This window comes from Cottoperca gobio, chromosome 23, assembly GCF_900634415.1.
Source record: "Cottoperca gobio chromosome 23, fCotGob3.1, whole genome shotgun sequence".
NCBI classification, from domain to species: domain Eukaryota; kingdom Metazoa; phylum Chordata; class Actinopteri; order Perciformes; family Bovichtidae; genus Cottoperca; species Cottoperca gobio.
In genome coordinates, this window is record NC_041377.1 from 6028840 (window position 1) to 6042500 (window position 13661).

Consider the following 13661-nt stretch of genomic DNA (forward strand, 5'->3'; position numbering starts at 1 on the left):
ACAGAAATACAGCAGAATGTTTTTGTTGAGCAAATAAGCACAAATACACACAAATTGGTGTGCGGTCATTCAAATAGAGTCATAGATAGGGACAAGACTAACTTTAAATATGGTAACAGTCTAACTCTTGGACAATATTTGCTTGGTTTTCAGCCTGATGTTCATTTGGTATTCCAACCTTTTTACAACCTAGATTTGGTCTTTGGATTTGGTAGAAGTGGAGAATAGAGGGAGAAAGAGACAGTCTGAAAGAGTGGAAAGTGAGAGAGAGGGAGCGGGGTGAATAAGCCGTTTGTTTGTCCCTCGGCTGTCCTCCCGAGACTTGCCTGGTGCTTGGTGCCTGGCGTCCAGGGTCATTTCCTTTCATAGCGACCACTGCCATCCTTGCATTTGCATTTTCACTGCTGTGGGGGGTAACACTCGAGTGTGCTAGTGTGTGTGTGTGTTTGCTTGCTTCGGGCCTTATTATGCAGGGACTTGGGAAGACAGAGAGAGGGGAGCAGGGCCGAGACATCGACCTGACGTCGCTGAGATCCACCATGCCAGCCAGCGGCCCTCTGCAGGTTAGTGCACCCCAAAAGAGAGAGAGAACTGTGAAAAAGAGGGAGCGACTGGGAGAGAGAAAGTTAGAGACAGAGCAGACATAGAAAGAAAAATGTGGCTGAAGTTGTTATATATATGCATCTTTCTGTCTGTTTAGCAAAGGCCTCTCCTATCTATCTATCTTCCTTTCTGTTCCCCCCTCTTTCTCTACCCCTCTTCCCTTCATTCTCTCATCTCCATTCCTTTCAGTGCTGGTCTATCTGTGACTCTGAATCGCTGCTCCTGTCTTAGCTTTGCCACAGAGCTGTGGTATGTCCTGCCTATGTGAGAGCTGAGGATCAGAGGGTTTCTGTGTGGCTCTCTGGGTTCGGCTGAGTGTCCGTACTCTATTCTGAGAGCAAGTTACGATCGCAACATCCATCAAAAATCAATTAGGGCCTGGGTGCAAAGGCTAATAAAGTCCTCTAATGCAGCAACTGGTCAACAGAGCAAGTACTCACTAATGCCACGAAAAAGGGGGCAAGGTAGGGTTGGGGAGCTGAAGAAGCTTTTTTCTTTCTTCAGCTTTTCCTTTTTAAAGCATATTTCGTTTAATTATTAAAGAATCCGATTTTGTATTTTTTATTCGTTGTTCAAAACAGTATTGCATTCATTTATTTCTTGAAATAATCCTCTGACTCATCAGTCACTAAAGTTATAGGTATGCAGAGAGCCTGCTGAACACACACACACATACACACACACACACACACACACACACTCACACACACACACACACACACACACACACACACACACACACACACACACACACACCCTCCCTTTTGCGATTCATCTTCTGTATCAGTGTCAAGGCCAGCAGTGTTCCCGCCCATCAACCAGCAGGGCTATCAGTTACTGGTATATTTAGCTACACACACTCTTTAGTGAACAAAGTGCTATTACTCAAGGTGTACAGTAGTAGTACTATGATGAAGTCCTAATCGCTTCAAGGCCATCCACACTAAATACATGATCAGAGTATTTTACAGGGTTGTGGGTGAAATTAAACCCAGAACAGCATCTTTTTTCTAACTTTTCATGGAGGAGCATTTCTAGCATGTGTCCATCTAAGAAGTTCTGCAGGACTAAATGAGTTTGATTATTGTGTCACTTTAACATTTTTGATTTGATTATTTGTGGCTGGTATTAGGGGGTTATAATTTGAAAGAATATCACAATAAACTTACTAACAAAAGCAAAAAATTCAACTTTCATTTAAGTTGTGAATTTTACCCAATAGTAACTCATTAACAATGTTATATCTGAAACTTCCCTTTTCACTTCACAGCAGCAGCAGCAATATGAATTTATGTAGTAGCAAAAATAAAGTTGCAGCTTGCTACCCAAGTCCAAACGTATCTCTCATGAATGCTGGCTCTGTTCATTCATTTAACTGAACACACATACACTTTCAATCCCTGAATCACTGAGTCACACTTGCGTATAAGTGAATATTACCATTTCAGAAAATACAGTAGGCCTATATCTGTAATATTGGGTATCAATTGTCACATTACTGTAACCACAGAAAGCTTTTACAGTAGCTGGTGTATGTTTCATCAGCAATTAGCAAGAATTAAAATGACTAAGATGGATTGTGAATGATGATAAAGACCATATTGACTGTTGGCAGAGCCAGAGGCCAATTCATAGTTTTCAGTCACATGACCCTCCCGCTAACACTTGAAACTCCATAGAGATACCGCACAAGTCTGTCAAATGTTCATATTTTACAACCCACGAGTGTTTAGATCACAGCTCAATAGAGACAAAACAAAGATATAAAAACACACAGCCTGTCTTGTAACCTTTATACAGCACCCGCTGCCATATTTCAGTGCTAGTCCCTGCCGGAGCTGGTTCAGCGAGGTTTAGCTAACATTACATAGCGTTCATTTTGTATCTTGCGGAAAATCCAGCTGTGAAGATATAACGGTACAAAAGTACAGATAGTACATAGGTATCTGTACTTTCGAAGTTAAGTGCTATTTAGCTAACTTTGTTTGCTAGTGCGGTTAGGCTTTCTAGCGCAGTAGTGAAACAACGTGTAGTGTCAGCATATTTTTACATCTAACTTTCTGGTATAAGTGTTTATTTGAACCAAAACCAGAGTTAGTGATTGTTGGAACATTTTATTTTGTTTCTGTCGAGTTTGAATGAGGTGAGTTTTACGATGATACGATGAAATGACTGTTAATGTCAATGGAGTCTGGTGAGAACGGGATTCTGTATAAACACAGCCTGGCTTGTCTCCTCTTGGGTTTGTGCCTCCGATTGAACAACAACTATCTAGCATGTCGGCTAACAGTGTCACAAAAGCTGAGCTGTCTCTGTCGGCCAGAGGAGGGTATATTTGTTTTGCCTTCCAGGTGTTCCCGTGGAGCCATGAATTGCACCCTTACTCCCAGATAAACGGAGAGCGTATAACACACTATTTATGGCAGTGATGATCAGATCATGTGGCTCAGCATGTAAATGTTTACATTTCCATACGTCAAGACCTCACCACAACTACTCATTTATAGGTAGCTTAATGGATGCTTAATCATATGCTGGCAGATGTGAAGAGAGAAACGTGTGATGCCTAGAAAAGCGGAAATGAATACACTTGTGTGCATATGTGTTTAAGAAATTGCTCACTCAGCATGATACACATCCTGTATGTCAATGCCAGCTGACGCTTGTGGTTTGTATGTGAATGATTGATGCTATCATGACTAGATTATGCATATGTCTTTGCCATGGTGTGTTATGAGACAACGGATGGAAGGTTGCTACAGTTTGAGATGCAGCAGGTGTAGCATGGTAGTATATGTTACAGTGAGACACAGTGACAATGTGAGAATACCAGGTATACAGTATGATTAGATGTGGATTTCCTTACAATCTGAAACTTGCTAGTGGTGTTGCACAGTAATCATTGATGATTTATATCCTTTTAAGTCCTTTTGTGGCTTTCCATAATCTGCTGTGAGATGAAACTCTTGTACGTTGTCACATAGGACTTTGAATACAGTGTGAAGCTGGTGGATTTCTACTTGATCTGCTTGATTATGAATGGGTTTCTCCGTCTCTGAGTCTATGACATCTGCTCAACACCCAGACATAATGCACTTAGCATAGCTTCGAATCAAGTTCAAAGGAAAGCGTGTAATTTGCTAAAATTGAATTTATGAGGTTTGGTCTGTGTGAAGCTGCCATGATGAATCTATTTCTATGGTGTGAAGACTTTACACCTCAAATTCACTCTCTATGTACAGAACACAGCCAGGGGCGTAGGGCAGGGGGGACAAAGGTGTGGAGTGGCCCACGAAAATTGCTTGTAATAATCATTGTACACGGCTTCTACAAATAGTAATGGTTAAATTCACAGGTTGAGAGACTGAGCTTTCTATGACAACAACAACAAAAAGCCTTTTGCAGGTGCTCCTATGGTTCAGTCTGCTTTGGTGTTTTTTGGAACAGACAGTAACATCAGCCAGCTTATTGTCTACAGTCCTATCATGGCCCGTTGGTAAATCAGAGAATGAAGAAGGAAAATATGACCCTCAATTTCAGAAACAGTAACAGCAGGCAGACCTGGGGCCAGATGCTTAAAACTCTGTGTATTTTCATTTTCATTTTATTTTATTTGCACATATAGACAGTGAGAATTTAAGTAAATGTTAGAACATCGTGCAGGAGAGAAGCCAAAAATGGCTTGTGAAGATATCTCCTCTGTGGCAATAGACATACTTAACAAGATCTAAAACTGTGTGTACGCGCAAAGACAGAAATATGCTTACGCATTTTTTCCCGTCGGATTTATAAAGCTGCACGTATGCCTGATACTCATCATAATAACAGATGATCAAGATAATAGGTTTACATGTGTCATAACAATTGAGACAACTATATTTAATTGTATTCTCAGGTGTTGTTCCACTTGTTTCCCTCCTCTGAATAACAAACTGAATTGTTCACCGCAATAGTTTATATTTTATCTTTCTTTTTTAGTATCTGGTGCTGTATGTCCCTCCATGACCACCATCCCTCTCATCTCCTTCCCACTTCTCTCACCTCCCAGAATACTTTGCTGCCTCTCTTTGTGTGTGTGTGTGTGTCTGTCTGTGTGTGGGTGTCTGTGTGTGTGTGTGTGTGTGTGTGTGTGTGTGTGTGTGTGTGTGCGTGTGCGTGTGCGTGTGCGTGTGCATGCGCATGTGTGTGTGTGTGTAACCCCTTCTTGGCCCCTACATGGCATGTGCCACATTCTGAGTATGGGTGTGAAGTACGAAAAAGTGTGTGTGTGTGTGTGTGTGTGTGTGTGTGTGTGTGTGTGTGTGTGTGTGTGATTCCGGGAACTTTCATCCGCCTCATCTCTAAATGTCTGTTGTTGTGTAAAACAAAACAAAGACACAATGATAGCACCATGAGTTTTGGGTAATACCAATTGAAAGTACAGCAAAACTATTTAGTTTTGAGTCAATCGATGACTTTGCTCCACTGGGACTAGTGACATGGATTTGAGCTCTGAGACATCAGTAGACATAACTGTGTAATGTAATATTTGCTTTGTATGTACAAACTATAGTATATATTTTTCAGACTGTGTGTGTGTGTGTGTGTGTGTGTGTGTGTGTGTGTGTGTGTGTGTGTGTGTCAGTCTTTGCACGTGTAGACAGAAACAGAATATATACAGTGCGTGAGTATAATGTACTGCAGTATCTAATATCCACATGACCAGATTGTGTACAATTGGGATTGGCTGCAAGTCCCACTTGAATATCAAGTCTCAAGTCTCTACCATGTGACTTGTTATCAGATTTACTTTCACCGCCTTCATTACCGTATGAAGTTTCCTCAATTGTCATGGAGATGAATCTGTTGAGCTCTGTAGATGTGTCGATGTCGTAGCACTTTAAGCATAAAAGTTCATCTTTTAGTTTGTTTTTTCATCAACCTGATGAAGACTGTGAGTGCTGAAAGCTCAGGAAAATGCTGAAAAACTAAAACAGGGTTGATTGATCCAATTTTCCAAAAGGGATAAACCGACACACCTAATAAATCACCCACTAACACATTTGGATTCCTGTCCTATACCTCATTTCATTGTTGTTGTTACTCCTGCAGTCGTTTGATTACAGAAATAGAAACATGTTTCTGCTTCTTTCTCCACTGTCTCTCTTTCCTCCTTACATTCTTCTTCTTCATCTTCTCTGTATTAACACATTCCTCTTTCCATTTCCCCCTGTTCCTCTTCATCTGTCTAGGGGGCGCGTGTGTGTTTTCTTTTCATTTTTTGGGGGGAAATGACAGTGGTCTCGGTTTGAATCTGAAACAGCCTTACGGGAATAGAGCCCAATACGCTCATGTTTGTGTGCATGTGCAGAAACGTGAATCGTTTTTGAGCGTGAGCAAAAAGAGCCACGATGAGTGATACCAGACGAAACTCTAGATCCCACCAGATATAAACAATTAGATTATCATACACACAGAGACCAGTCCCTCTGTCTCCTGCTCTCTCTCTCTCTCTCTCTCTGTCACAAACCCACAATTATTGTGTCACCGAGTGAAATACAGTAGATATAAAGCACTAGTATTCATATCATAGAAACAAGTCTGCTTCTTTGCGCCCACTTGAGCAGGATTTAAATCTTGACTCCAACATCTCCTTAAACATTAGTTTCAGTGAAAGACTCAACTGCATGATACATTTCCTCAAGACATCAGTTGTCAAAATAACTTAACAAACCTTGAACTGAGTATTACACATGAAATAAATCACTAGCTGCAGCTTTAGGCCAAGAGTGTTGTGTGACACTTTCCTTCTTGATCCACTTGTTCCAGTTGTATTTGCCAAGAAAGAACAGGAAACCCCCTCTCTAGTGCCGAGGCTCCCCTGCTGGGACACTACAACTCACAAGACTACTCACACACACACACACACACACACACACACACACACACACACACACACAGATAAGTATAAATCACAAATACACTCCAGACATATGAATCCAAGTTCCCCGTATGCTTTGTATACACACCCTGCTCATAAAAACACATGTAGCTGTTAAATGGTCTTTCTTAGAAATGATGCAGATGTATTTCTTTTCAGAGAATTGTGGCTCGCTTATCAACTCTGCATGTTTGAGGTACTTGGATCACAGCCACACACATACTGTGTAGAGACACAGAAGCATGCTTTGTGGCCTCACATCTGGGCAAAGACATACACATAAACATAGACATGAACATATACAATGCCTTAGAGACTGTGTGTGTGTGTGTGTGTGTGTGTGTGTGTGTGTGTGTGTGTGTGTGTGTGGTAGGGGTTAATACTCAACAAGCACAGATGCGACATTGATATCAATCTTCTTGTGTAATTCTTGGAAAGAAAGCTAATAAGGCAACCATGTTTAACTGCTGCTTTAAAGGAATACTTCACCCCCAAAATAATCATGTGTATATGAATTAGTCCTTCAGTGTAACCTTGTATTCTTGAAGGAAACTTCAGGGGGAGAGAGAAAGAGGAAACTTGGCATGTAATAATCAAGAAAAACACTTGAACACACAGAATCTGACCTCTTGTGTTTGTTGATAAAATGTGTTGCTATGCAGCGGGCTGCCGGCCAGTATGTGTGTGTGTTTATGTGAATCTGAAGGTAAATACAGACCTCGCTCTATCTGTTTTCCTTTCTTCCAGCACGAGTGTTAGGTCATCGAGTGGGACAAAGCGTGTGTGTGGAAAAGATCCTTGGACGTTTATGTTTCTGCTCAGTCTCGCATGCGGGTTTACAAGCGTGTGTATGTATAGACTGTCCAGTTGACATATGTACACTATATGTTTGTGAACATGTAAATATGTGGCTTGCATGGCTGCCAGCGAGTGTGTGTGCCTGCAGAAGTCAAGGACATAGCATCCCTTCAATCTTTGTGTATAGGAGGTATAGCTGTGTGAGGTCATTTGTGATTTGAAATGTGTTAAAGGGGAAAAAATGGGAGCAGGGCTGTGGTGGTGGAGGGGAAGAGCGAGTGCGGGAGGTGGGTGAGGTTCTGTGTTGCGTCATCTGTCGCTGATGTGCCCTGGTGCCTGCAGTACTCATGGGACTATTGTTGATTTCAGCACAATGAGATCACGCTAAAAGTGAAACAAAGGCTCGCTGTTATTAACTGTCCTCGGTTTGAAACCACGAAGCCATCAACCAAGTCTTAAGGGAATACCCTTTTATGTTGTCGTCAGTGTTTATTTAATGTGAAAAGCACTGCGTACTCACACACAAGTTCACCCTTTCTTGTAAGAATTGTTCACCAAAATGTCATACATGTTTTAGATTTTAAAAGGCAGGGGAAATGTCAGTTTGGTGTGCAGAAATGTTGGCTACAAAGTTGTTAATTAGCAGTTATTAGCATCTAATTTGCCTCTGTGTTTGGTGCGTACAATAAACTTATTAAGAGGAAATAAAATGACAGGAAAGGTACAAGGTCAAGATCATTGAATTTAGAATATAATTACAATAGAAGATGACAATAAAGATATAAAGAAGATACTATAATATAAATACTATACAACAACAAAACTCTATATTGTGGCTACTGTTGCTACTACTATAACATAAGCTTATAGCTCTAATCTCACATGTTATATTTTAAAACTTTCACATGACCGGACACATAAAATATGTTTCATAGCCTACTTTGTGCAAACATATACGTCATCTTTAGGAGCCTCTGGGGTCTTTAAAGAAAGGCCTCACATTTACCGATATATTGCATTTATGTTTGTCCCTTTATGTTTGTTTTGAATGTGTGTGGGTAGCTGGACTATCCGTTTACCCTTTGACCTCTTCAGAGAATATAAACAGCAACAACTTCTCTTAGACAAATAGTCATTCACCCCCTCTCAGAGCCACACACACACTCACAGTCCATCATTGGCTACTGTTTGAAATGATAATGAAATAGATAGAATAATATTATAATAGTAGATACATATTGGTTTTATATATTTTGTCTATAAATTGATAAAAATAAATAAAGGCCTCTCCTCTGCTGCCAAAAGGAAGTTGACATGTGTGGCTCAGAGGGACATACTGTATCTCAACTACTTGAGGGATTGCCATGAAATTTGCGACAGATACTCAAAGTCCCCAGAGGATACAGTCTTGTGACTTTACAATACTGACTTTTACCCTAGTTCCTCCAGCAGGTCGATATGTTTGCTCGTTAATAAAATATCTCAGATGGATTGCTTTGAAATTTGCTACAAACTTGTAATAACTTTGATCCTGTGACTTTTCATCTAGCGCGATCATCAGGTCAAAATCTATTTTAGTCCAATGCTAATTTGTGCTGCATCATCAACATTTAAGTACAACTTTCTGTTAGCTAAATTATATTTATTATTCTATTAACTGCCTGACAGTAAAGAAACTTAAAACAACATTTAGAATGACTAAAATGAGTTGATCTAAATTGATAGTTAGGATGTGCATCTACTGTATGTTCCTGAAAGCAGACGTGGCACTGAATGTTGAGAGATTTGCCTCAGTGGAAAACTTCCATCATGACAATTAAACCCCTTTAATTTCCAACAGTGGTGCAACATCACAGTCTTGTGGTTATCTGAAATTACACGAGTGGCTGTTGAAGTGGCTTTGATCAGAGAGGCCTTAGGTCTATGTTGATCATTACCACATTGAGCTACACTGTGATTTTTCCAGTTTATCATAAAACACGTGCTGATAACAGTTGTATAAAACCTGTACAGGAAGTTATTTACTGTACAATTACAGTATGTAAGCCTCAGCTATGCATTGTACGTCACCACATTGGCCATACAGTTATTAGAGAGAAGAATATCATCATGGCTTTTATTGCAATAGTAAATTCACTGCCCTGGATGTGTACATAAGCTACTGAATTGCAGTAAAGTTACACAGGAGTGTTTTGTGTGTGTAAAATGGGGCAATAGACAGTTTGCTGCCATACAGTCATGGAGCTCACACTGTGTGCATGTGTGTGTGAGGGATTGGAGCATGTTTACAGTTGCATCATCAGGACATGTTATGTGCAGGTACGTCTTGACATTAGGAAGCATGTGTGTGTGCAAGTATTTGCTCAGACACACAGTACCTTTGACATACATCTTGTCATGTATCAATTACTCGTGTCATGTATACTCTACCTGTTGACTCGCTGACAAAATAAAAATGTTTCCATTATTGACATGACCTTACTGTTTTCCTCTGTCCAGTAACTTGTGTTTTAGGTTACTGAGACACACACATAGCAAACAGAGTACAAGTACAGGTTCAGGTGTATGCGTACAGAAAGGGGCAGTGACCTTGTAACATAGTTGGTCATATCTGACTGGTTGAGCAGGTGCAGGTGACTTTTGGCTTCAGTATATTTCCACCTGTCACATCTCGAGTACACAAAATGTTGTCAGGGATGAAACTGCCAACCTTAAAGCTGCTGTTATTCTGCATAGGTGTGTGTTTAATGTGTGTTTAAGAGGGTAACTCAGAAAATATAGTTTACTACCATTCATGTTGAGAAGAAGAGGAAAAGGTCAAGTTGGTTTCTTTAAATATGTATTTGTAATTTGTAATTTCCACACCCTCATTATGTCATGCTGTCTTTTTCTTTAAAGTTTAAATCTCCAAGCCCAACTGTCACACCGTGTAGCACTCCCATTATTTATATATATATATATATATATATATATATATATATATATATATATATATATATATATATATATATATATGTAAATACTTTCCCCTTTAAAAAAGTAAAAAAGGTGAAAAAATACTTATTACTGTCCTGGGAATGTATTTCACAAACAATCTAAAAGTTTCTCCAAAACTCACAGTTGATGTTGTTAAGATCAATAAAAGATCCCTGAATGCTTCAGTAGAATTAATTTGTTAATAATACAAAGAGAAAAGTTTACGGAAGTATACGGATGGGTAGTTTTTGTTTTCACATATTTTCAACACCAGGCATTGTCTATATCTGTTTGTCTTTTTAAACGTCGGACATTTTGGCATACAGCTTTGGCACAAAACAGCAGCATTCGTGGAAATCGTGAAGCAGGAATGCCCACATGCACGGAAACACAGAGGAAGGAAGTGTGTGTTGTGGATGGTGATGAAGGCTGAGCTGTTAAAAGCCAGGAAGCCGCCTTGAGGGATGTCCTGTGATGTCACACATGGCCGAGGCCTGAAAGATTGCGTGCTTGCCTGAGGGAGATTTAAACTCCAAACATGCTTCAGCTTATCTAAGAAAAAAAGAAACTGCACTTCAGAAAGAAAGAGTGACACGATAAAGAAAATACGTTAAAATGTCACTTTCATCTTTCTGTTCTTTTCATTACACCTGTTCACACCACACCTCAGCCCTGAGGCACAATTCCAAAACACAGCCACTTGTACAGTACTGTAGCTGTTCACAGTATACAATATGTACACACACACACACACACACACACACACACATCCTGCAGCGGTGGGCCCCTCCCACACTCTTCTTAGCGTGTTTGTTTTGGATACAGGCACTCTTATTTGATGGTATGTCAAGATCATATTGTGGTAAACTGACTTTACCTGCCAATAAATTATATCTACACCAAACACTGTTAGTACACGTTATGTAATCACAGTTTTTGTTACTCTACTCTAAGGCTTACATGACTCATATGATTGAGTAGTTTGTTCCTGTTTTTGATGTTTGATGTTTGTTTTCATACCTACACAATGCCTCGCACACACATGCATACACAGGCTTCACACGCATACGCAAACATATTCTTTTTTAGCTTGAGATGGAAATAGTTAGAAAGAGGGTGAAGATGTAAAGATAATGACTTCCCTCAACATATCAAAATATGAACATCAACAAAATGCAGACTATATGCCAAGTCAAGTATTTTATTTATGTTGCCCAATAACACAAATCACACATTTGAGACGAGACAAGAGGAGTGGCTAAGGGAATTACCCACAATTCATAGTGTTGTGACATTCAAACACGGGGTTACCGATGGAAGCATGGAGGCATTAAAAAATGCACAAGGTGTTCAGCCTTGCATCATATCTCACATCTTCTCTAGGACGCCTTAAATGTTGGTGTACAAGTTGCACAACAACAACAGAAACAGATTCTGCTGCACTTTTAATCTGCCTGCAAAGTACACGTTGCATGTTCGCACCCCTCCTTTGTCATCGTGGTATTATGCAGCACTGCGACATTGCTGCGAAGACTACTGGTAAACTTCCGTTTCACAAGAACTGCAGGCTGTTTTAAAAATATCCCTAGCATTTATTCGTGCGAAACGTTTGACTATCTCACGGTCTAAACCGTGTTTCATGCAGTATTTCACTGTGAAATGACCCGTGGGGCTGCAGCACGGTGTTTGCAATACAACATTCCTTCAAAGGGAAGGTCTGCAACCTGCAGCTCCCACAGAAACAAACATCTGCACCACTTAAGGGTCCTTGAGCAACTCAGTGTTCTCCTGAAAGATGGTGGCCAGCAAAAAAGCTATTTAACAACTTTAGGACACCATAGAGAGGCTATTATTAGGTTTGGTTTATTACTGCAAAAGTGATTGGCATATGTTTTCTTTTCAGCAACGGGTTATTTCCAGGATTTAGGACGTTGTGTTTCACAGAGTCCATACCCACATGCACCTTTTATGACAGGTTAAACACCACAATGAAACACAAAGAATTCCAGCTATTGCTGCCGTCTCTGTCCTCACAAAGACTCTTCAGTCAAACACTTTCCAAACATGCCTTCCCTGTATTAGAAACTTCAAGCCAACACACAACAATGACCAGTATATTTTTACAACTCCACAAATCATCCCGGAGGGGGCTGAGGTCTTTTTATATGCCATTGTGTAAAGTACATGTGTATTTCCTAATTGCGGGGCGTATGATTTGGTAGGGATATGTGTGTGTGCCTACAGTTGGAGGTGTTTGACATCTGGTGGTGAATAATAGAATGTCAAACAGAACAACACAAAACCAATTGCGCTAAAGAATAAAAAGTAACTTAAATGGAGCCAATGTTGGGAATTAGGCTTCTTTGCTGAGTTACAAGGAGTTAAATGGGAAGATTAATATCATCTCTGTGCATCCAGCAGAGTAGATTTGTTCAAGAAGTGGACATAAAAATCAATATTTTATTACAAAGTCTGCCAATAGATCCCCCTAAATCCTACACACGTGGTCCTTTAATGCAAATTCAAGCATGAAGAAAATCTGCAGTACAAGGTCATACTGTACGTTGAAGCTATTAGTGTAAATCTGTCATTATAATCCGACCCATAGGAGGTCTCCTTGACACTAGTCTGACTGAGCTGTACATTTAAGAGATTTAAATCTGCCGGGAAGATGTACATACTTTTCATTCCTGCTTGTTACACTGAAGTTAACTGAAGTCGCCCCTTCAAAAAAAGACGTCTCTAAACAGTAAGAACATATCTGCGTATGTGTGTGTGTTTGCAATGTTGCCATGGCAGCATGTAGTGTGTCCAATGGTGCACATGCTACTGACACCCATACCCACCTGGCACACATTTCTTCAAGGCTGTTTAGCATGTCAAAGAATACACAACATACATTAACCTCGTAACTCTTCCAGCATGGTTGACGTCAGAGGAAAACCAGGTGTTTATGGAATCTCCTTCACACACACACACACACACACACACACACACACACACACACACACACCCCCGGTAGCTATTGTCAGAGTGTGCGTCATGATATTGACAGCTGTTTCCTGAACACAGTGCAAATTTATTAGATTAGTAGATTTTAACACAAAAGCCCAAATACATGCTTTAATCAATGAGTTATCGTTTCAATAAAAGGATCATCTCTATAAACAGAGTATGCATTCATATGGAAGCATTCTGGTTACTGTTTGTAGTCCGAGTAGTAATGACCAATCACGTCTGAGCTAGCTTTAGCTGAATGCAGATGAACAGTCCGTGTGGAGGGCACAAGAGGCTGAATTTCAGAACCCAACGGGTAACGTCTGAGTACGGTTTAGCTTTTTATTATCTTAAAATAAGCTTTTCT

General features: G+C 40.1%; 1 protein-coding gene across 7 annotated transcripts in view; it reads left to right on the top strand.

Moving 5' to 3' along the window:
* Window positions 1–300: 300 nt before the first annotated feature.
* The window catches only part of LOC115028101 (ninjurin-2-like), a 24930-nt gene continuing 11569 nt past the window's right edge, over window positions 301–13661 (top strand). For 3 of the 7 annotated variants that reach the window (XM_029461515.1, XM_029461509.1, XM_029461516.1), the window contains exon 1: window positions 301–563. In XM_029461515.1, coding sequence (XP_029317375.1) covers window positions 468–563 — 96 coding nt within the window. In that variant the 5' untranslated portion in view covers window positions 301–467. The remainder of the gene's footprint in view (window positions 564–13661) is intronic. The other 4 variants (XM_029461511.1, XM_029461512.1, XM_029461514.1 and 1 more) reach the window with 2 other exon arrangements.